The sequence below is a fragment of the Orcinus orca genome, chromosome 20 (assembly GCF_937001465.1).
Source record: "Orcinus orca chromosome 20, mOrcOrc1.1, whole genome shotgun sequence".
NCBI lineage: Eukaryota > Metazoa > Chordata > Mammalia > Artiodactyla > Delphinidae > Orcinus > Orcinus orca.
In genome coordinates, this window is record NC_064578.1 from 12,308,601 (window position 1) to 12,332,987 (window position 24,387).

The 24,387-nt window shown below is 44.2% G+C and overlaps 1 protein-coding gene, 1 long non-coding RNA gene and 1 pseudogene across 7 annotated transcripts in view; all 3 read left to right on the top strand.

Moving 5' to 3' along the window:
* Positions 1-8,652, top strand: part of LOC117202607 (uncharacterized) — a 32,647-nt gene extending 23,995 nt beyond the window's left edge. Inside the window, exon 3 of the long non-coding RNA XR_004485071.2 lies at positions 8,533-8,652. This is a non-coding gene — a long non-coding RNA (uncharacterized LOC117202607). The remainder of the gene's footprint in view (positions 1-8,532) is intronic.
* CFDP1 (craniofacial development protein 1) overlaps positions 1-24,387 on the top strand; it is a 135,913-nt gene that overhangs the window by 106,044 nt on the left and 5,482 nt on the right. For 2 of the 6 annotated variants that reach the window (XM_004273282.3, XM_049703702.1), the window contains exon 6: positions 18,160-18,318. The exons of 2 other annotated variants lie outside the window; for them this stretch is intronic. In XM_004273282.3, coding sequence (XP_004273330.1) covers positions 18,160-18,318 — 159 coding nt within the window. Of the gene's footprint in view, positions 1-8,658; positions 8,726-12,336; positions 12,390-18,159; positions 18,319-24,387 lie in introns of all 6 variants that reach the window. 2 more of the 6 variants (XM_033434383.2, XM_049703703.1) reach the window with 2 other exon arrangements.
* LOC105748149 (cytochrome c-like) lies at positions 18,733-23,746 on the top strand (annotated as a pseudogene).

The window sequence follows — 24,387 nt, forward strand, 5'->3', positions numbered from 1 at the left end:
GATCCCTGGAATACATAAATAAGTTAAAAAAGCCAGGAGCAGGATAGTGTAGAGGTATACAATCATTTATGTGCAGGATGGGGAGAGAATATATACAAATGTACATTGCTTGGATATGCATGAAATAGCTCTGGCAGGAAGAAGCAGATTTTAAAACTCTGACTTGCAGAGCTTTATTTCCAGACCCCAATAAAAACTAAATATATGGAGATTTAAGTGTTCAGATAGGAAATTAGGTCCTACCCTACAGCTCTAGGAAATCAGCTTCTGGAGGAGATAGCCTGTGGACTGTCAGGAACTGGTAAACAGTTGTTGCTTCAGAGAAAAAGAATCGGTGGCTAGGGGATTATTTTGGTCATTTTGTATTTTGACCATATGCATAAACTAAATTAAGGTTTTTTTCCCCCGAAACGGCAAAGAGTCACTGGCAAGACTTATGGCAAATACATACTTCATGTTCTGATAGTCAACGTTTCATTGTAAATCAAGAGAGCTAGGAGTATTTGAAACCTGACTAGGGGGTAGGTTACAGCATTTATAAGATGCGAGGCCAACATGAAATAGATGGCTGGCTCCAGAAGGATCACTGAATTAGTTGAGTCCATGGAATGTGTTCACAGGGAGACTGATTTTAGGGGCAGCTGCGCCATTTCTCATCCTCCATACGCATTCCCTTAGCCCATCAACTGACCTGCTGAATAGGAGGTCTTCTTTTCTCCAGACTTTTTTCAGTTTGGTGGGGTTTAGATTGTGCTGGGAGTGTTCCACCTTTTGTTTTTGTTTTTTAGCCTTATTTTTAACAGTTTAGTGAGAGTAATTAAAAAGTGGGTCAAGAAGCTTCTTACTGTGCTTTACCTGGCCTTTTCTCCCTCTCTCTCCTTCGTTCTGGTGGAAACCTCCTCCACCCACTGCACCACTTCCAGCCGATGGTTTCTCCTATACAACACCAGGCTAGGTCTGCTGGCCAGCAAGCAGCCTTTTCCTGGTATTTACATCCCAGGGAAATACAGATAGATGTTTTTCAGAGCATTTCAGGCTTGGCAAGATTGGCTGGACAGGTGGGATTGTTGCAACAGTTTGTCCTTATTATTACCCTCTTTCCTGTTCCTTTTCACATGTTTCTGTTGTTTTAAAGGGTTTTGTTTGGATTAATTAATTACAGGAGGAGAAAAAGCAAACCTTTCCACAGCTATGGTGGACCAGATGCTTTAAGAGGAGGCAAGTCATGGATGATTGTTGGCCTTTCCAGATGATCATGAGTAACTGATGCTGCAGTACCTCTCTCCACAGAGGCTCTTGCAGAGTATTAATGATTAACAATGTTCACGGCCTCTCACAGAGTTAAATTGGTCTCTCTACATCTCAGTCACTGAAGTAAAAAATGTGACGGAGTGATTTATCCAGGGTGGGGCAAGCCCACACAGCAGGTGAATTAGGAGTGCAGCCCAGAAGTCAGACCATCTTATTAATGCCCTGCTCTAACCACCATAACTTCCTTCCTTATTTTTTTAATCAGCTTGTGGAGAGAGCGAAAGAAGGAATGGGCTGTATTAATAATGGCTGTATTCTACCAGAATTTAGAATGAAAGGCTTTAAAGACTTCCTTTCATCGCCTTTTTTACTTCCCTCCCCCTATTTAAAACAAACTTTCTGGCTTGATGACAATCTCAGTGACATTTCAGACTTCCCTTCCTAATTCTCATTTGACAGAGGCATGTCCCTTTTTAGCCATTTCCCCTGATTTTCTTTGACTCTGCAGCACAGCATATATCTGAAGGGGCAGGCATCTAAGATTTTTGTCTTTCTAAAATTTAACAGCGTACAAACCCTACTGAGAAATAAATATGATCCTGCAAAACCTTTTCTATTAAGTGCGGGAAGAGTGTTCTAGCTTTCATCTCTTTCATCATTTCAGCAGTGCACTCACTGGGGAACAGATCATTTCACCAGCTTTTCCAATGGAGAAATAGCCAGACTGATGACTCCTCAGAAAAATTCCTTTCTTTTCTTTTTCTGCTAAAAGGCACATTAAGATTTATTAACCCAGGTTGGTTATCAGTTCAAAGTCATACAGATGCATAGTGTGAAAAGTCAAAATATATTAGGGCTTCCCTGGTGGCCCAGTGGTTAAGAATCTGCCTGCCAATGCGGGGGAACACAGGTTCGAGCCCTGGTCCGGGAAGATCCCACATGCTGTGGAGCAACTAAGCCTGTGCGCCACAACTACTGAGCCTGTGCTCTAGAGCCTGCGAGCCACAACTACTGAGCCCTTGCGCCTAGAGCCCGTGCTCTGCAACAAGAGAAGCCACCCCATTGAGAAGCCCGCGCACCGCAACAAAGAGTAGCCCCCGCTTGCCGCAACTGGAGAAAGCCCACGTGCAGCAACGAAGACCCAAGACAGCCAAAGATAAAATAAATAAAATAAAATTTTAAAAATCTATTAAAAAAAAATGTATTATGCAGTCTCCTGACCCAGGCCTGGGTCCTGCTTTCCAGAGGCAACCACTTTAAACTCTTTTAGCTAGTTGTTCTGGTATTATTTTGTTTGTGATTTAAACTGCTGTGTTTAGTATACTGTTATTTATTGTTTTTTCAATATTAGACATTTTTAAAAAGACATCATTTATTAACTTCCTGTTAATTCTAGTCTTCAAGAAGCACCAACTCCTGTTTTGGAAGAGGAGGAATTAACACTCTTGTACTGCCCCTCCCCTGAGCCCGGGTGTGGACTACCCTTGTATTTCCTTTTATGTATGTATGTTATTTGTTAGTTTGCTTCATTCTCTGTGTCCCTATCACATTTTTCCCAAACTCTCCAACAAGGCTGTGAAATCCATCTCAGTATTTTTCTCCACTATGTCAGATAATCTGTCATTTACATCCCATCCCCAGTCCCTTCTGGAGCCTTCCATCCTCCTGCTCAGGTCTGGGCTCCTTGTTCTCTCGGCTTCCTGTGCAGCTGTTGTTCTGGGCCTGCCTTTCATCCCTCTTTGTGTGGCTCCCCTGTTTCTTGGATCCTTTGTCTTACTCTTTCTAGGTTTATTCCCTCGTTTTGATAGAGCTCATCCTCCAGTTACATCCTGAAGAAATGATTTATGGGAGATAAATTTTTGAAACTTGGAGTGTCTGAAAATGACTTTGTTCTGTCTTCACATTTTACTAATGTTTTTGCTGGGTATAACATTATAGGTGGAAAATGATTTTTCTTCAGAATTGTGAGGACATTGCTCCATGGTCAGAAGCCATTTGGAAGTCTTGAATCTTCGTGTATGACCTCATCCTCCCCGCCCCCCTCTGCCCCCCGCCTTGGAAGTTTTTAGGATCTTCTCACCAGGCACCCAGACCCCCAGCAGTGAGAAGAACCCACTCCTTTTTGCATCTTTTTCTAGGTGCTCTTCACCATCTGATCCCTTCCACTGGGTACACCAACTCAGTTGCCCACTGAACAAGCGAGAAAGTCGTATCTGCATGATTCTCTTACCTTGACATAGTTGGTTGTGACAGCTGGAGGGAGTGGTCATCTTTGCTGCAGCTCAGTTTGCTGCCTGTAGCAAATCTGTACACCTGAATAATTCTTTCTGGCAGCTTCAGACAAGAAGTTGTTCAGTTGGCTGATTATTGAGTTAGCTAATTGCTCCAATTACATCCATCCAGTATTGGTTTTAGCTTCAAGGCTGGACTCAGGCATTGCTTCTGGCTCATAACGTAGTAGAGTATATGACTTTAAAACTAGCCCCCAAGAGCAAACAGACAAAAGTAGCCTGGCTGTGAGGTAGCCAGTGACAAGAGAAAAAGACTCATTTGCCACCCTCAGCTAAGTCCATCCTTAGGTCTCTTGACCTGGTTGTTCCAGGGCTTCATTATCACAAAATATGAATGCAAATATCACTTTTTAAAATTTTTATTTGTTTTATTTATTTATTTTTGGCTGCGTTGGGTCTTCGTTGCTGCGTGCGGGGTTTCTCTAGTTGCTGCGAGCAGGGGGCTGTTCTTCGTTGCGGTGCGTGGACTTCTCATTGCATTGGCTTCTCTTGTTGTGGAGCATGGGCTCTAGGTGTGTGGGCTTCAGTAGTTGTGGCTTGAGGGCTCTAGAGAGCAGGCTCAGTAGTTGTGGCGCACGGGCTTAGTTGCTCCGCGGCACGTGGGATCTTCCCGGACCAGGCTTGAACCCGTGCCCCCTGCCTTGGCAGGCGGATTCTTAACCACTTCACCACCAGGGAAGCCCCATTTTTTTTTTTCTTGCAAATTCTATTGTCATAGACCAAAAAAAAGCAAAGATTGATCCAGCATTCCCCTTAATTCTGTCCCTTATTTGCGTTTCAATTAGGACTGCTTAGCCTGTGTACCCCAGATTACAGTTTACGGCAAGGATGTTGAGCATTCTGCAGGCTCTCATCCAGTGGTGCCGAGGCCAGCCTAAGACAAATTGCAGGCTCCTGACAGCCGTTCAAGGAGGGGTCTGCCATCTGTTGCAATGAGCAAATGCTTTTCCTGTCCCTGCTCTGAAGTACTTACGTCTCCTGTAGAAGAAAACCCAGTGAAGGATGGACAGCAGCTATGAGATGAGCCAACATCGAGAGTTGTTATTTTAGTAGATATCATTATTGGAATCTATTTATAATATACGAAGTTGATACGTTTTCCCAATATTCATACATTCTTTTAACAAATGTTTACTGAGTGCCTAACAAGTGCCAGGCACTGTGCCGGGTGTTTGAGTTATATCAGTGATCAAAACAGATGTTGGCTCAAGCCTTTGTGGAGTTTCCATTCCAGCAGGGAGATAGACGTTAAACGTAATAAATAAATTATGTGGTGTGTTAGAAAATGCTGAATGTTACGAAGAAAAGGAAATCCGAGGAGGGTAGGGAAATCAGGACTGTGGGGTGAGAGTTAAGTTTAGAGTATTGAATAGGTTGGTAAGCGTTAAGTGTCAGTGAGAAGTTTGAGATTTGAGCACAGACTTGAGGGAGGTAAGGAAGTTAACAAGATGTTATGTGGGAAGAGAGTATTTCAGGTGGAAGGAATGGCTTGCAAAAGTGTTGCACGCCTGAAGCGGAATGAGTCGGGCGGTTAGTTATGAGAGGAGATCGGAGAGGTAAGTACCTGGCGGGTGCTGTTGCCCTCTACTAAGGTGTGGAAAGCGGCTGCAGGCGAGGTCTACTGGGCATCCAAGTGGAGATGCCCACTGGGCAGTTGAGTGAAATTCTGGAGTTAGGGAGAGAGGTCTGGGCTGAAAATAGGACATTTGGAGGTCAGAGGCAAATAAATGGTATTTAAGCTTTGGGACTGGGTGAAATCACTCAGGCAGTGAGTGTACATGGAGAAAAGCAGTCCAGGGATCGAGTGCCAGAAGACTCCCAGATACCCTCAAAGAAGCCAACATTAACAATCAGACAAGTCCAAATAGTGGGCCATTCTGTAGGCAAGGGGAGTGTTCTAGACAAGGGAGATCAACTTTTCTTGGTTTGAAACTTTTCAAAATTGGAAGTTTGTGGGGGGAAAATGTCAAAATTTCAAATATACTTTGCTGCCAGAGGTGAATTAGCCTCAGGAAAAGATAGAACAAGCAACTCCTAAAGTCTCAGATCAATCATTTTTCTGTAGCAGCAGCAAGATTTTAATTTCTTTCTGTATTCTAGAGAAGCATCTTTTCAAGGACGTGAGAGGGTAAGAGCAGGAACAACAGGAAGTGTTGACTTTCTGCTGTGTGCCAGGTATTATGCTGCTCAGTGCGCTCACATACGTTGAGCATGTAATTATCTCTTTCTGGACTTCCTATCCCACGTTGTCCCCTTGGCAAATTCTTTCTTATCCTTCACGTTTCAGACACCTCCCCCTCCCTTTCTACAGCCTTCCGCAATTCACACTCTTAGGCTCCTACTGCACTTGCTGTGTAGCGCTTTTCTCATAATCTACTTCTTGTTTGCATATCTGTCTCAAGCAAGTGAATTAAATGAGGATAAGAAATTTGTGTTTCTATCTTCAGTGGCCAGCAGAGTCTGGCACACTGAAGGCACTCAATGAATAAAGGCTGAGTTGATGAATATCTCATTTAATCATCATGCTTCAAGGTAGTTATTATTATCCTCATTTTATTAATTGGTTACTTGAGGCTCAGATAAATTTACTCACCCAGGGTTTTAAAAGAAAAAAAACCTTAAGTGGCAGGGGCAGGTTTCTGCACTGAATGCTAAGCCACTATGTCTCACTGTTTTAAAAACACAGTTCCAAAGTAGTACTGTTGATATGCGGGACTTAGCTATATAAGCAGTGCTCAGGTATTCCAGTATTCCTGTCTGAAGTCTAGATTTCTGATTTTCCTCACCCTTAGGAAACTTACATATGACTATCAACATAGGGGACAAGTTGAAAGTTTAAATGTATTTCTCATAGGAAGCTACAACAGATACCAACTGTATAATCTTAAACTTAAGATTTAAAAATATTAGCTGTCTGGGACTTCCCTGGCAGTCCAGTGGTTAAGACTCTGCTTCCACTGAAGGGGTCACACGTTCGATCCCTGGTCTGGGAACTAAGATCGTGCATGCCACGCCGAGTGGCCAAAAAAATAAAAATAATAGTAAATTATTAATATTAGAATAGGCAGATCTGTAGAGACAGAAAATAGATTAGTGGTTGCCTGGAGCTAGAGGAATGGTGGTGACTGCTAATGGGTATGAGGGGGTTTTTTTGAGAGGGTGATAAAATGTTCCAAAATTAGATTGTGGTAATGGCTGTACAACTGAATATACTAAAAACCAGTGACTTGCATGCTTTAAATGAGTGAATAGTATATGAACTATATCTCAGTAAAGCTGTTTTTAAAAGTATTAACTGAAAATAAAAAATGATGTGTCATCAGATTTTCCAGCATTCTTTCAGTAGCTTATATATTTGGGTTATCGTCTCTATTATCTTCACTCTTAGAGAAAAGCTCTTCCTCATTACAACTAGGTAAATTTTCGTTTTGTGTGTTTTTGCGTGGGTGCCCTTTTAGTTTTAGTTATATCATTCACATGAGACCATCAGTGTCAACACCCCTAGCTCCGAACCTCCTTCCTTCATCTGGGCAGTGAGAATGGTGAACATGCTCACTCAGTCTTTGCTGAATTACCAGCTGGGCCTCACAGTGATGGGAGCAGCATCGTGAAGCCACTTGCCCCCAAGGAGAGGGCCACAGACTCTCCCAGGCTGCTCCTGGCTTCTGGGCAAGGAGCCACAGGTCAGAGGCCTTGCTCTCACAGCAGGGAGAGAGTGATGCCAAGTTTCCCAGGACAAATGGTTAATATACAAGGATGAATCAGAGAACTGAACAGTCCACCCTTCACATCTTTAGTTGGTGGAATTTGCTTTGATTTGTTCTCATTTTCTTGAACCATCTGTGCGTGGCAACATTGGTCAGCTTTGTTTCACCACACCTTCATCTCCCAGCCAGTAGTCGCTAAAGCTCCTTTTTCAGACTTATTGATTGTGACCCATAGTCATACATTTACGTTGTGACCCGTTGTGGATCATGGTCATAAAGGCTCTGAGGGGATCCCAGCGTGCAAAGAAACTGGATTTGTTCAAGGTTCCTCCACCACTCAGCAGTAGGGTTGGATGACAGGAACCTCGTAGAACAGTCTACATTTCTGAATGAAAAAGCTACTTTAGCAACCCCTAGCTGGCAGATTAAGGAAAGGGACTCTACTTATCCTTATCATTTTTTTCTTGCCTTAGAGATGGAGGGTGGGAATTCTTTTTGGTAGTCAGTGATGCAGTGGGTAAAAATCTTCCACTTATTAAAGAGAAACTATGTTGTGGTTATACAGATTACCCAGCTGCGGTTAACATCTATGAAAACCATTTCCTGAGTGCAGTAAAAAGAAAGTTTTCTGCTTTCTGTACCAGACTCCGTGGGAACAGATATTTTTCTTTGTTGAAATCCATTGCATTGCTTTAGCAAAGTGACACCTAGGGCTCAGGCTTGAAACAGCCCCCTTCTTTTGATCATGCTTGTGCAGGTAATTGCTTCCCAAGGACTCTTTAAATCCTAGATTGTAAAGGGGTCCTGTGACAATGGGAAAACTGTGGATAATGGTGTGTCCTGGCTTTTTGAGGACAGATGGGAGCTGCCCTGGAGTGGGGCAGGTTGGGGTCTGGGCCTCGTTGAGTTGCCCACTGAGTTACCAGGATAGCGGCTTCTGGGAAGCCAGAGAAGATGCCCTGGCAAGCGAGCGAGCAACTGACAGTGCAGATGCCGCCCTGAGAGGGATTTGGAGTCAGGGCCCCAGCAGGAGTGTCAAGTGCTGGAAATTACCTTTCTTACTATTCAGCCCCATCTAATGAAAGGACCATAAAGTGCACATGCACACACACACACACACACACACGCACGCACGGCAGAACTGTGAGGTGTCGGGAATCACTGCATGCTTATTTAGTAGTGGTAAGAAGTTGAGGCATGGAGGGGAGTAATTTTGCAAAATGTGTGCTAGCTAACTCCTGTGTGTTCAAAGCCTTGTGGCTAATGTGCCTACCCATTTCTAGAAAGGAGCGCAGGCATGACTCATCTGGTCTGACTGAGGACACCCCCCACATCCTGAAACTTCGACCTGATCTCAGCCTGGGAGGTGGCCAAGAATTTAAAAATGCATTTTATGTTGACATCCTCAGACATTTTCATGAGGAGATGGAGACCTGCCTGAGAAAAAGCAAGCCGGGAGTCAAACAACAGAATGAGGTTTGAGAAAACATGCCAACTCCTGAATCAGCAATTAGCCAAAACAAGCCAGTCGGAGCACATGTATCTTCTGGGCTTTGCTTCTCATGTTGGCTGGTGTCTCTGACAGATGTGCTCTTTTCCTGATGGGATCGATCAGCGTGAGTGTGGCTCCTGCCCTCAGACCAGGCAGGTCGTCCGCAGAGCCGCCCTGGCCTGGTGCAGTCACAGGACGAAACCAACAGAGCTCTCCTTCGGAAGGGCCTTGATGTGTTAGCCGCCAGATCCTGATTCTGCCTCATCTCTCCTTTGCCTCTATGGCTGTGATTGGTTGGAGCCCATATGGAAGCAGTATCAGGAAAAACAAGCTGTGCCTTCCTCAGTTGAGCTCCCAGGGTTCTGCATAAAGAAAAATGTCATTATGGGCTTTGTTAGAAGCTGTATTTAATAATTCCTTTAAAATTCGGTCTCAGAAATGTAAATGGCCTGTTTGTGTTGGTCAATACATTATTCTCCCCAACTCTGCCTGATCATACAAATGAAAGCAATAGCAGTTTGCACCTCAAGGGGAAAGTGTCCCTCCCCTCCCCAGGCATAACCCTCATTCCCAATAAACTAAACATTTCCTCCTTGGAGAGCCCCCAGGCCTCCTTCACTCCCCAACTGCTGTGAAATGGTGGAGGCCCTTCCCTGCTTTGCCCTGAGCCCCCATCATGGGAATGGTGTGAGGAAGGAAGTTGCTGGAGCAGAGGCAGGAAGGGATGTGGCATTATCTCTTCCCCAGGGAATGAGATACAACCACAGGGGAGTGGGACAAAGGAGAAGGGAAATTCAGTAGTATTTCCTACAGGTCTGGTGGGTAGGCCAGAGGGTTTTGCTTTGCCACTGACTTCATGTCACTTAACCCTATGCATACCAGGCCTCCAGCCCTTGAGAAGAGTATCCAGGTATCGAGGTGAATGCTTCCGTGTTGGCCAGAGACTTCTGTGCTCACCATTGGCAGATCTAGTCTAGGGCTCTGCTGATGATCTCATAACCATTGGCCTTTCTCCAGTTACTGCTTTTTCCCTTTTTAGAGACTTTCTTACAGCCAGAGCTTTATGATCCCTTTGGGATTTTCTGCATATTTATCCTTCAAATAGGGTCCTTCACTATTCATTCACCCCAGTCTGTCCTTAGACATGGCCAAGGCATTATAGGTGAGGTATGAAATAAGCAGTCAGAACTTCCTGAAGGTATTATTCTACATATTACACATTAATTACAAATTAATCACAGAGAAGAGAATGTACGTTTACAAATGAGAGCTCTTGCAGTCACCACATTACCCAAGGGGCCACACTTAGCATCATGAGTCCTGGGCTGACCTGACACTATGTGTCCATTACTATGTGATGGTGCAGTAAGAAGTACCCTACCTCATGTACATGGCATATTTGGTATAGGAAAGAGACAAATCCTAAACTAGCAATATTCTGTAAAACAACCAACCTAGACTCAAAAGACTATCAAAGACCAAAAAACAAAACAAAAGGCAGAAGACTGTGCTAGATTAAAGGAGGCTAAGGGAACCCCAGATGTGCCTGATTAGAGGCAATGGGGAACAAATGTGAAGGCCGTTGGGGAGGCATTGAGGGAAATGTGAATATGAACTTTAAGTTAGATTACACCATTCTATCAATGTGAGATTTCTTGGGTATAAGGTGTTGTTTATGTAGAAGAATGTCCTTAGGAGACACACACAAAGTATTTAGAGGTGAAGGAGCATGAATCACCCCCCCCAAAAAAGATAAGCAGATGTGGCAAAATGTTAATAATTGGTTAATCTAAGTGAAGAGTGTTTAGGTAATAGTCGTTCTCTGCTTTCAACTTTTCTGTCAGTTTGACATTTTTCAAACAGGAAAGTTGAGGGAAATTTCTCAGTAGACCACACTGCTGTTCTTGTGCCTTCACATTCCATACCGCAGAAGCAGGAGTGCACTGGATGCTTGCATACCCTAAAGCTCACCCACCCACCTGGCAACGCAAGCCCTTTTGCATCTTCATACAGCATTTTTCTCTGCGTTAAGTGTGTGAACCAAGCATTGCAGAGGCCTCACGTGCACCAAGGAATGGTGTGGGAAAGGACCCATTCTTTCCTAATGCTTGTCTAAATTTGACCCTCTCTGAAAGGTCTGAACTAGGCAGATTAATAAAGACAAACAACAATAAAAACAAACAATTGCCTTCTGTGGCAAGGGGCGCAAGCCCACTGAGCTGGTTTCAGCAGAACAATAGACCAGTGGATGACTGTTCTTCACAAAGAGGGGCATTAACTTTCTCTTGGCATATGATGCAAATAAACTACTGCCCAACAGATCAGTTAGTTTGTCCCAGAGAAAAAGTCCATTTCAGTCACTTGAGAGTCCCTAACCCCAAGTTACTTGTCTCAAAAATAAATGACCTTTATCGCAAGAGAGACCAGAAACTGTGCAGTTAGAGGATCCCTACTGCTCTGGGGAGAACTGACTGTGAATGAATGTCTTCTATAGGAAGAGCTGTCCATTTAAACAGAACCAAGTCAGCTAGAATAGTCCTCCCAGCAGCAGCTCAAAGGCCAAAGCAGGCAAAATAGACCTCTGTGCTTAACAGGTAGGGAAGGAAGAGTTGAAAGGGGCTTTTTCTATAATATAGTGTTTTAGAAGCTTAGAATTCAGGGCTTTTGCAACCAGAATCATCAGGTATGTTTCATAGACATGCTGTAAAGATGCAGAGCAGCGGAAATCAAATCAGACAAACTTACGTTCCCTTCACTCTTTTTTTTTTAAATTTATTTACTTATTTATTTACATTTGGCTGCGTTGGGTCTTCGTTGCTGCACGTGCGCTTTCTCTAGTTGCGGCGAGTGGGGGCTACTCTTCATTGTGGTACGCAGGCTTCTCATTGCGGTGGTTTCTCTTGTTGTGGAGCACGGGCTCTAGGCACACGGGCTTCAGTAGTTGTGGCACGCAGGCTCAGTAGTTGTGGCTCGCGGGCTCTAGAGCGCAGGCTCAGTATTTGTGGCGCACGGGCTTAGTTGCTGCGTGGCATGTGGGATCTTCGGAGACCAGGACGAAGACCCATGTCCCCTGCATTGGCAGGCGGATTCTTAACCACTGCGCCACCAGGGAAGTCCCTCCCTTTACTCTTGGATTGGCATAAGATCAATAACTGAGTAGCAGATCGTTTTCTATTTGTACAAAAACGGAAGCTGCTGCTGTTTGCCAGCTTTTATTTTACCTTTTGCTGATAGGTGCCTTTTTTTTGGCTGGCAGTGTATCAATGTCAATATTTCTGGTTTTCCACTTTCCTGAGTCCCGATGTCCCATAGAATACTGTCAGTACAATGTTGGGAAGTGAATGAGATTTAAACTCTTTTCCTAATTTACCACTGGCTTCCAGTCCATTTCCTTGAGTCATCTTGTCTTGGGCTTTGTGGAGATTATTTAGAGACTTACAGAGGTGGGGAATGAAATTGGCCCAGAGACTAGGGCTTTACATTTCATTCTTCGGGATTTCAGCTTAATCCAAAGAAGATCTGAAAGAGAATAGTGGTTTCAATCAGACAGCTCTCACTGAAGAATTTCATCATAAACTTTCTTCCCATTTCGCAGGAAGTACCATGCCAGTTCCAGACCCTTGTATGGCTCTGGAAAATAGTCCATGGGTAAGCTACAAATAAGTCCACTCCTGCCTTGTAAACAGATGACAAATACTAAGGAAACTGCCTATCTCTGCCAAAGAATCTTTGTTCCAAATAATTTGCATGTTAGTGGTTAAACAGGTTGTGAGAGAGAAGGCGTAGGCTTGAGCTGGGCTCTGTATGTTGAAGTTCTAAGTAAAGGTCAGTAGTGCTTCCGTGCACATGTGTTGACCCTATCCTTGCTTGTCCAATTTTGGCGTTTCCTTTTCTTTCCTGTTGGTCCAAGTGCAGTGTTAAATCCTTCTGTTATAAGAGAAGATTCACTTGGATAAGTCCATTATCGAATCATATTAAACATGTAGTGGTCACGTACCATGGCAAGGCTTTGTACTACGCTGGGTGAGCCAAGAATGAGTAAGACATGGGCCCTGTGTACAGTAAGCTCCAGGACAACAGGGAAAATAAGAATATCCTCCCCAACCCCAAAATCAGCAGTGAAATTGGTGTGTGGAAGGGTTCTCCAAAGGTTATCTGTCCTCAGCTCTAGTATCAGCAAGGTGGAGAAGACAGGCCAGGTGTCAAAAGCACTGAGTACTAGACCCAAGTCTCCCACGGTGAACTTGGGCAGATTTCTTAACCTTCTTAGACTTTAGTTAACTCATCTCTAAAATAAAGAGGTTGCATTAAACAGCCTCTCAGCCGCTCCCTGTTTTGTGTCCTGATAGTATTTGGTCACAGTTTTTTTGGATGATGATCTCCTCTACTAGATTTTCTCCTGGAAGCCAAAGATTATGCTTTATATATTTTTGTATCCCCAGTTCCAAGCACATTGTCTGGTGTACAGTAATTTCTGATTAATCTTTGTTGGATGAGTCCAATGAACAAATGACTCTAAATTCATTCCCAAACCTCAAATTCTATTCTGTGAGACAGCTGGGTGCCTGAGGCCAATTTTAAAGATTATGGGAAAGATGTTCCCACCTTTTCTTCACAACCAGTTGTTGTGTCCTCTCATCCTTTCTGTTCCTGTTTAAGAAGTTATTTTCCCAGCTCCTTTCCAGTACCTCTCATAAATAAACAGCAGGATCCAGAGCATCACTGAGCATGGCCAGATAAAGCAGTGCTTTTGCTACGAAACAAATCATTTGAGTGACTCTGTGTCCATGCTCATGGGACTGGAGCAAAGAAAACATGTTACTTTAATATCTTTATAATAGACTCAACAGGATGGAGTTTATCATTTAGTTGCAGTGAATTTTGTTAAACTTCCATTCTGGGAGCTAAACGGCAGCATAATTTCTAGCAAAATATCATTGTAAACTTTGAATTCAGCAAGGAAAAAAACAATGGTCATTTTGCCCTTTTTGTCCCTTTTACTCTTCTGAGATTCTGAATATTTTTTTGTGAGGTCTTGGTTGGTGTCTGGTGTTGGGACACGTCATCGGGCTTGGTACAGTGGGAAGGGAATTGGGATAATTGCTGATTGATGGAGAACAGGACAGAAAGCACAAGAAAAAAGGCTTAGTAAGAGGCTCTTTCACAAGTGTGTTGTGCACTCAGCCATACTCTCTGATGGCACGGAAGCCAGCTGCTTAGAGTGAAGGTCGTGCTCCTCAGACAGGATTAGTCCTCACATCGAACTTACGGTCGTAAGATCAGTAGAGTAGGAGGAGGCGGTTGAAATGTCACTGTTACATTGAAAACACCTCGGCAGCAGTAGTCTGGATATGTCTGAGTATAACCTTCTGGATGCAGTCTGTGAGGGAGCAAGTGCAGGGTGCCTTCCTGTGGACTTTGACCTCTAACAGGTGGGTGAAGGTTCTCTTGAATGTGGTTTTCATGACACAGCTCATCCCACTTTAGAACCAAGACTGGAAAATCTGCAGCTGGGGGAGGGGTTGGTCTGTCAAAGCCGACTTTCTGGTAGTCCCTTGCCATTATGGCTTAGGATCCAGAACAAAGAGAAGTCAGTGTTGCTGTTGCTCTGATGCCTGAAACTGCACTGGTTCCTGCTGACAGCAGAGAGGTCTCCAAGGGAATTCGGACCTTCCCCTTTCCCCTGTTTTCCAGTGTACACACCTGCTAAATGCCTGTGGGATGCCAGTGCTGAAGTTGCTCCCTCCTGGCCTAGCTGCAGTTCTGAGAGGAGCCGTAGGCCGAGGCGCTCTCTGCAGTTTCCTTCACAGCAGAATAGAGACAGCCAGCAGCCACTGCCCAGAATCTGGCTCTTTCCTGCCTGCCTCAGCTTTCCTGAAAGCCTGGTGGATGAACTTTAACAGCAGAGATGGGTCCAAGGTCAGGGTAAATCTGCCTTCCTGACAATTGCAATGGAATGATGCCAGGATTATGCCACTAAAGCCCCATTTCAAGGTGGAGAGTGAGTGTGAGACCCCACATTCCAGGTTCCAGGAACCAAGTGCTGGTCTCTCCGTGGTGATGAACCTCCGCATGTTTTGGCTGCTACTGTAAATGTGTCGTTCACTTTGATTTAGCCTCAAATACAAGAGGGGTAATTTTGCTTTTGAGGCCATCAGATTAGGAAATCATACACCGTGTTAATGATCCAATGCAAGCAGACATAGAAGCTTTCTCCTAAAGCATAATAGCACGGGTGAAATTTTGCTGATATTCATTTAAAGGGGGATTACAACTTTTCCTTTTCTAGAACCTTTTTCACTGCTATGCGGCAAAAATCATTTTCCCATAGACTTCTCGAAGTGACTTGTTGAAAAGATGGTATATTCTGGTAATACTGTCAGAGCTGTAGGCTGTCGGGGAGAGATGGTGTACAGAGCCGTGGTGCTGCCCAGACAAAATGGGGAACCCTGAGTTACTGAGAGCTGATTGGCATATATAAGTGGAAATTCCTCCCCTTAGAATTCCCCAATTTAGAAGTGTTCTGAACACCTTTATTCTACAAAAATCTGATTCTCTCCCACTAATTGGTTCTGTGATCCAGGTGACATTGTTGAGTTTATCGAGTGTCCACTGTTTACAGAACTATATCCATGTGCTAGAGAGAGATTTGGAGACCCAGAACTTAAGTATCCACACGATATAGAGCCTGCAAAGGGAAAGTCATGTTTCTCCTCAACATCTTTGCTAGATTCCCCTCAAAGCAGAACCTTAGGTAAGGCTTTGAGTGCAGGTGGTTTAGTTGGGGAGGTGTCCCAAGAAGCAAGAGTTGAGGGGGTGGGAAAAGTGAGGCAGGGAAGGCAGAAAAGCCAATACAAGAGTGCCCGCATTTCCAAGGCCACGAGCCATCAGGACTTCTGAGAAGCATTCAGTGTACCTCCCAGGACTGCCTATGTGAGGACAAGAGGTTGGGCCATTTAGCCGCCAGCTCCTGTCCGCCACAACCACTCCACCACAGTGCTTCTGGCATGTAGGCAGGGTCAAAGGACACCCTGCGGCCAGAAATGGAAAGCCTCCAGGTGTGTGGTTTTGGTGAGATGTTGTCCGCAGTGGTTCTGAGCTTCCTCAGAGCTGACCAGTGCAGCAGCAGCTGAACGTAGAGCCCTCAAACACCTGTTACGGAGAGGAGCAGTGCCGTAATGGGAAAAGAACAGGGGTGCAGTAGAAACACCAGCAGGAGGTATCTAGTTCAGAGACTGGGGGAAGGGTCTGGGAAAGCCTCCTGCAGGAAGCGGTTTCTAAGCTAAGGCAAGACCAGATGAATGGGAGGGGGACCAGGAGAGGTGAACTGCAGGTGTGGCTGGAGTGTAGGTTGCAAGGGGAGATGTGGCGAGAGAAGATCAGGAAGAACTCTGCGAGCGAAGGAGTTTAGACTTTATTGTAAGAGTAGTTAGGGGTCAAGGAGGAGACATTAACCAGAAAGACGTGATAAGCTTCATATTTTCAAAAATTCACGGTGAAGACAGCATGTAGGATAGATGCCAGGATGGAGCAGGTGAGTGATGGTGGGACAAGACAGAAGTCAGGGAGACAAGTGAAGAGCCTGCTTAATCATCCAGGTGAGAATATAAAAATGAGAACCAGGACAGTAGCAGTGAAGCAGGTGAGAAGGGGAAAGATTTGAGCCATATTAAGTTTCTGCCTCCCCACTTATGCTCTGTTCCTGGTAAAATATAGTCTGTGTGTGTTGATGGAGAGATTGTTGTAGGGACCGTTATCTGGAAAAGAATTAGAAGATATGAATCAAAAGCTCATAAAGAGCTCTTTGGAAAATCCTTAAGCAAATTGGGAATAAAATAGCCGTCAGAAAATCTCTCGAGTAACTTCTCACGTTAGAAGTGAGACAGCACAGTGCACCACACTGAGGGTCAGAAAAGCCTTGTTTTGCCCTGGATCTGCATCTTCTGTTGGTTCCTTTGTTGTATCATTTAACCTCTCTGCACTTTATTTGTCCAACTCGAAATGAGGACAGTGATGCCTGTCCAGCCTCTTGTGAGTTGATCTTAAGCTGACAGCCTGTAGTAGGGTATGACCACAACAGGGAAGCTAATGAGAGTGTGGAGGGTAATGGTTCAGCCCCAGGAGTCTCGTGTTCAGTGTGGACACTGGCCTATCGGCTCGTTCCAGGGCAGAGGTAGTGAGCCACCCCTCACTGGCCCTGTGCTGCAGGAAGGTGGGATTTCAGAATGGTTGGTGAGACACAAGATCATCTTGAAGTTCCTCCTCCAACTCTGAGACTCAGTGGTCCTCTTTCACGGCACTAGGGAGAGTAAGATAAGAAATGGCTATGAAACACTTGGGTAATGAGCCTTCTAGGCAAGTGAGAGGTATTAGTATTGATGTTGTCAGCAGTCCTTGTGTTGTTAGCTCAGAGAGGTTTTAAATGTTTTAACCGTCTTGCATATCTCAGTAAAGCAGAAAATGACTTCTAGTTTCCTGTATGCTGGTATATAACTTGTTTTACTTTCTAAAGAGACCAAAAGCCATGTTCATTCCATACTTCCTTCCCCTAATACCACCTTCTTACTAGCTGCATTCTGTCTTGCTTATTTTATCTCATACATTTAACATTGACTAGAAACATTTGACCTGCCAGGACTTGAACTTGGACATATGGGGTTTCTCCCACCGTCCACGACAGCATAACCAGCAAGTAGAGCACAGGCTGTACATTCCCTGCTTTCAGGATGAGGAATGTTCTCCACCTCCTGGGAAAAACCAGGGTCCTGACTCACAGGAGTTGAAAGGAAACTGATCTTAGGGTCTTTTTAAGATCCTGTAACTCTTGCTCATCAGTGTTGGGATCTGGTTCTCTTTCTCTTGAAAGGATTCCCTGGGGCTTTAGTGCACAGATGATGACAGTGATTCAGGATGGATAACATTTATTGCCCCTTTGCTGTGTGCCAGCTGCTGTTTTAAGCACTTTATATAGAGGATACACTACAGCCCTGTGAGTAAGCATTCACTTTGTAGATTAGGAAACCGAGGCAGATGTAGTTAAATACCTAGCCTAAAGTCACATGGTTCGCGCTGGAATATGAAGCAAGGCATGTGATTGTAAAACCATGTCTGAATCATGCTGCACTTCTCCCTCCTTGCAAGCAGAGACCTGTCTGTCATACAGAGCAGACAGAGGTCTTCAGGATTTCCTATCCCCAGGTCGTTAGAGTGGTCAGAGGTATTGAGCAGGAAGAGTGCATTAGGATTCTGGTCTCCTTACTGTGCTCTCCACAGCGACAGGAAGTACCCTGGATGCAAACATGGCTCCCATTAAGATAAATCGCTTGAATCTAGGGAGGCCCGTGCCAATCAGAAAAACCATTAATCAAGAGATTAGAGTTTTTACCTGCTACATGTTTCATGTTTTTGCTTTCCCTAGGTTAAAAAGATCAAGTGGCATGAGCAGCCTTCTGGGGAAAATAGGAGCCAAGAAGCAGAAGATGAGCACCCTAGAGAAGTCCAAGCTGGACTGGGAGAGCTTCAAGGAGGAGGAGGGCATTGGCGAAGAACTAGCCATCCACAATCGGGGGAAGGAGGGGTAAGAAGCAGTGCATTCTATTCTCTGAAAATCCTCCAAACCCTGGGCTAGTTCATTGCACATGCGCCACCCAATTTAAGTAGGCAGGAGCTTTTCACGGTAAAACAAAAAACATGAGCTCTCTGGTTTGTTGTTGAAGCTGTGTTCTAATGTGGGCAGGTCCTGTCGGTGAGGAAAACATTGGGGTGACAGGAAGGGGGTGGGGGGGCACGTGAGCAGCACTTCTCTCGGGGAGAGGCACGTCTGCCAAGCTGAATTTGCTGAATTGCAGCTCCCATGAACTGTAAGTCACCTCGTTTGTTCATGTGGTCAGTCTGGCTCACCGTATCAGCCTCAGTCTCATCTGAATTATTTGGCCTTCTGAGAAGCCAGACAAGCTCAGTGCATCAAACGCAGAGTCAACAGAGCGCCTAGATGTTGTCGGGTATTGTGGGATTTTTTTGTCCGTGTCATTGTGGCCCGGGGTGGGGCTTCACCTTTGGCTTCAACCTATGTGACACACCAGCCCTCAGACAGCATCTGGGCCATCACATGCACCCTCTTCCTCTTCACTTTGGAATACAAAGAGGGTGTCCATAAACTGTGTACAGGAATGTCCTGAGAGAAACGGTGTTCACTGAGTACTTAGGAACCTCAGAAGAACCCAAGAACAAAGTTACGACAGAAGTGGGTCCATGGCTCAAGGTCCACACTCCCCACCCCTAACAGTGAAAGGAAGTGTGCGTGGCCCATCAGACAGCCCTGGTACTCCACATGCCTGCCCCTCTCCAGCAGGGGCTCTCCCTGCAGTCGCTGTGCATCCCTGAGGCTCAGCTCCTTCACCAGTAAAACTGAGATAGTAATACCACCCTTAGGGTGGTTGTGAGGCTCTCATGAGACAAAACATGTGATATATATATCATGCATATATGTATATAGCACAGGCAGACCTCAGAGATATTGCAGGTTCTGTTCCAGACCACTGCAATGAAGCAAATATCGCAATAAAGTGAGTCGTGCGAATTTCTTGGTTTCCCAGTGCATATAAAAGTTATGTTTATACGATACTGTAGTCTATTAAGGATGCAAGCATTATATCTAAAACACAATGTACAAGCCTTAATTAAAAAATACTTTATTGCTAAAAAATGCTGACAATCATCTGACAACACAAGATTGCCACAGTCCTTCAATTTGTTAAAAAACTTAGTATCTGCAAAGTGCAATAAAGTGGAGCACGATAAGAGAGGCATAAAGCCCTGTCCACATAAAGCCCTTTGCAGAACTGCCCGTCACTGTCACTTAAAGGTGTGTATTAAGTGGTAGTCATTCAGGTTACTTATAAGCTAAATTATAATAAAGATAGGTGAGGGATTTGTTTGGGGGGTCATTTTTCTAGATTAGGTTTCACGAGTATTTGAATGAATGTAGAAGCTGATCAGTAGATTAAAAAAAAAATGCCTTTAATGACTTTATGAGCTTGTTTAACTACCAGACTTCTAAGTCCATCTGTCAAAGATGGTTTGCCACAGGACAGAGGTAGAAGTACCAGAGCCATCTGGGGAAGGGCCCACAAGAAAGCACAAGCAGGAGTCAGTGTTACCTGCAGAAGGCCTCTGATGCATGCCCTGAACCTCCCCACTCTGACTCAGCTCTAGTAACTCAGCCCTGCCACTTCTCCATGTTTGCCTGGTGATCTCAGGCAGCAGAGGAACTGCCAGTGCGTGCCACACTTTACTGCTTCTCTGAGGATTGATTATATGGGTTAGACAGTGTTCGTTCTGTTAATAGAGGTCTTATAAAAGTAAGGAGTGGTGCTGTTGAAGATAAGGGAGAGATAAGAAAATGTAGGCTGGAAGAGAAAACAAGATTAAAAAGGACATCTGCCCAATGAGGACTTTTCAGGCAATGGAAAATCACATAACTGGGTTAGGGAACAGCTAATAGCATACAACTTTTAAGCTCTTTGCTTTTCCCTCTGTCTCTGAGCCTTTTCCGCCTGGCCAGATGATTCCACGGATCTGATTGTATTTTTCCAGTGCAGATATGATGACTTCTGTGCTCTGCCTTTGGCTCTTCTCACCTGCCCTCTCTAGTGCCCACCCCATACCTCCACTCACTGCCTTTCCTAGCTCCTGGCAGATTAAAGGGCCCAACCCCTAGTCCAGGGAGGGAACTATTACTCTGGTTCTTACCTTGGCTAAGCATGAGAACCTTCTGGGGGTTTTTCCAGAGTTACATGACAAGGGCATCCCTGTGCACCGCTGAATCAAGAGTCACAGATGTCTGTGTGGTGTGTGTATACACACACACACACACACACACACACACACACACACACACGATGGAATATTACTCAGCCATAAAAAAGAATGAAATTTTGCCGTTTGCAACAACATGGATGGACTTGGAGAGTATATGCTTAGTGAAATAAGTCAGACAGAGAAAGGCAAATGTGGAATCTAAAAAATACAACAAACGAGTGAATAAAACAAAAAAGAACTTACAGATACAGAGAACAAACTTAGTGGTTACCAATGGGGAGAAGGAAGGGAGAAGGGGCAAGACAGGGGTAGAGGATTAAGAGGTACAAACTACTACGTATAAAATAAATAAGCTATATGGGAATATAGCCAGTATTTTATAACTATATGGAGTATAACCTTTAACAATTGTGAATTACTTGGGAATTCTCTGGCAGTCCAGTAGTTAGGAACTCCACGCTTCCATTGCAGAGGGCATGGGTTCAATTCTTGGTCAGGGAACTAAGATCCCACAAGCTTTGCGGCTGCACCAAAAAAAAAAAAAAAATTGCGAATTACTACGTTGTACACCTGAAACTGATATAATATTGTACAGCAACTATACCTCAATTTAAAAAAAAAGAGTCACAGATACCGGTATCTTTAAATCACTCCTCAGGTGCTTCTCATGCACAGCCTGGATTGAGACTCACTAGACCACAGCAACTAAATTCTAGAAATGAGAGCAAGACAGTCAGCTGCTGGGTGAGCCTATCCAGCACGTATGTAACTTAGAGAGCTGACTTCAAAACAGGGACTGTCAAGAAGGGCAAGAAGATTTCTACTGAGAAGTGTGCCCAGTGCCACAGTGTCAGAGGGTGGGAAGCACAAGCCAAACCTGAAAGGTCTGTTTGGTCAGGCCCCCAAATTCTCTTACACAGATGCCAACGAGAGCAAAGGCCACCTGGGGAGAGTCTGCTCTGAGGGAATATGTGGAGAATCCCAAGAAGTATTACCATGGAACAAAAGTGATCTCTGCTGAAACTAAGGGGGAAAGGTCCTATTTGATAACATCTCAAAAAAGCTACTTATGAGTAATGATTGGCCTCTACCATATTTATTATGAGACTGTGACATTTTTACAGACACCATATTTAAATTGTTCTCCTATACAAGAATCCAAATCATGGATAGTGATAAAAAATATTCCTGTAATACAGACCTGACTAAAATAAGATGGAATTGAGGTTAAAAGATGATGTTGTGCTTTTTGTGTTTTGATAGTAATTCTACTTCAGTAAGTGCTATCCCATCTTTACCCTTGTAAAGCTTTAATAGAATTTGAAGCTACATTGGTCAATATTGGATTATTATTGTCCAATTTTTAAATTTTATTTAGTTTATTTATTTTTGGCTGCATTGGGTCTTCGTTGCTGCGCGCGGGCTTTCTCTAGTTGTGACGAGCGGGGGCTACTCTTCATTGTGGTGCGCAGTCTTCTCATTGCGGTGGCTTCTCTTGTTGCGGAGCATGAGCTCTAGGCACATGGGCTTCAGTAGTTGCACTACATGGGCTCAGTAGTTGCAGCATGCGGGCCCTAGAGCATGCGGGCTTCAGTAGTTGTGGCACACAGACTCAGTAGTTGTGGCGCACGGGCTTAGTTGCTCTGCGGCATGTGGGATCTTCCTAGACCAGGGCTGCATTAGCAGGCGGATTCTTAACCACTGCGCCACCAGGGAAGCCCTACTGTCCAATTTTTTAAAAGCAGTTTTGCTGTGTGAAAATACTCACATAAAGAAGCAAAGCACCTTAAGAAACAGCAGGCACAGGACCAGATCTGCAAAGAATTTAGACAATGGAAATATCAGAGACAGGTTTTAATACAATTATGCCTACTGTATTTAAAGAAGTAGACAAACTTGAAAATATTTGCAAGAAGAAGAAACTATAAAACGTGGCCTAAAAGACCCAAACAAAATTTCTAGAAATGAAAAATTTAATAACCATAATTAAAAACGAGAGGGATAGATTTAATAGTAGTTAGACCAGCAGAGAAGAGAAATACATGCACTGGAAAAGAGCCAGAAGAAATCATCCAGAATATTGTTCAGAGAGACAAAAAATAAGGAAGAGGGAAGTTAAGCCTCCTGGAGGACAGCGTGGGAAGAGATGAGAGACACCTCTTTACAGACTTTTCAAAACTCAAAGAATCCCAAGATAAATAAAATAGAAATCCACACTGCAGAGTGAAGTTGCAGGAAACCCGTGACAAAGAGAAAAATCTTAAGAGCAGCCAGAAAAAAGAGATTTCTTTGAAAGGAGGGGCAGTTAGACTGACAGGTAGCTTCTCAATTAACAGTACTTTTCATAACATCCCCAAATTGGAAACAACTCCAATGTCTATTTGTAATAGACAAATAAAGTGTGATGTGTTCACACACTGGGATACTCTTTACCAATTGGAATGAACATGGGTAAATTTCAGTAACATAATAACACAAAGAAGTTCATGCAGTATGGTTCCATGTATTATATTTATTTGTTTTAATTCCATTTATATGAAGGTCAAAAATGGGCAAAAACAAAAATGGGCAAAAACAATGCATCCATTAGGTCAATTTGTGAAGAAGCAAGCCACAAAAGAATGCACACAGTGTATGTCTATTTATGTCGAGTTCTCAGGCCGCCACCAGGTCAAGGAGCCGAATGCTGCCAGCCTTCAGGAGGCACGTTCATAACTTTCACCCAACACCCACACCCAACACCCAAGCCCAGCCAGGTGTGAGCCTGCCCACATTTCCACTTCCCTTTCAAGTTTCTGTTCCTCTGACATTACAATCTAGTTGTGCCTAATTGCGAATCACTATAAAGCAAGCTCTCCCAGTACAGCTTGGACTTCTCTAGGGTGCTCATCTTCTGCTTCTTGGCTTGCTATATAATGATTCATCTGCCTTGCCCATTTTATACTCTGTGTGTGTGCGTGTTTGTTAGATTTTACAGTAAACTGAAGTGCAGTTGAATTCAAATCCTGGCTCTTCTACCAGCCTGCCATGTGCTCTAGCCCCAGTTTCTTCATCTGTGAAGTAGAAACTCTTCAGTGTACTCCCAGGTTTATAATGGGAATTAAATAAGTAGGGGAAATGTCTGGCATGTTTATAGATAGGATTCCCCCCCACCCCAAGTCTCTGCCCCCTCTTCTTTCTTCTGTCTGCCATTACTGACCACGCCAAGCTTAGGGCCTTACTGGAAGGCTAGGTGCTCTATTCCTCTAAATCCCTTCCTGGTGTATTCCTGCCAAGCCTTCAGGAACACTTCCCACAACCGTGGCCAGTACAGCTTGGGGGCATCTCCTCTCTGTCTCCCAGGCTGGCCTCTCTTCCTTCTCTGGGCTTTTAAAGTAGGGAAGTCCCAGGGCTGAGTGATGGGCAGCCGTCGTTCCTCATATTCTCTCCCCCAGGAAAGCTAATTCCATGGCTTAAGTACTATTTTCTGCTGACAACTCGCAAAAAAGCTCTCTCCTGCCTGACCATCCCACTGAGCTGCAGACTCCCGTAGCAGCTGTTTAGTTGACATCTCCATTTGCATGTCCAAGACATTACATCAAACTTAACATCCAAAACCAAATACAGATATCCCCCACTGTTCAAAAGCTTGCTTACACCACTTTGCTTTTGCGAAAGACCTCTACATTTTCTCCTTAACTGAAAGAAATCTGAAGAGGATTTTCGTTTTCACCAAAAGGCAATTGCTTCTTCACTTCACACCATTTCAGCTAAGAGAGGTGTTACAGGGACGCTCTACTTTCGGATAGCTTGAGATACCTCTGCTTGCTTTCTTTCCATAAACAGA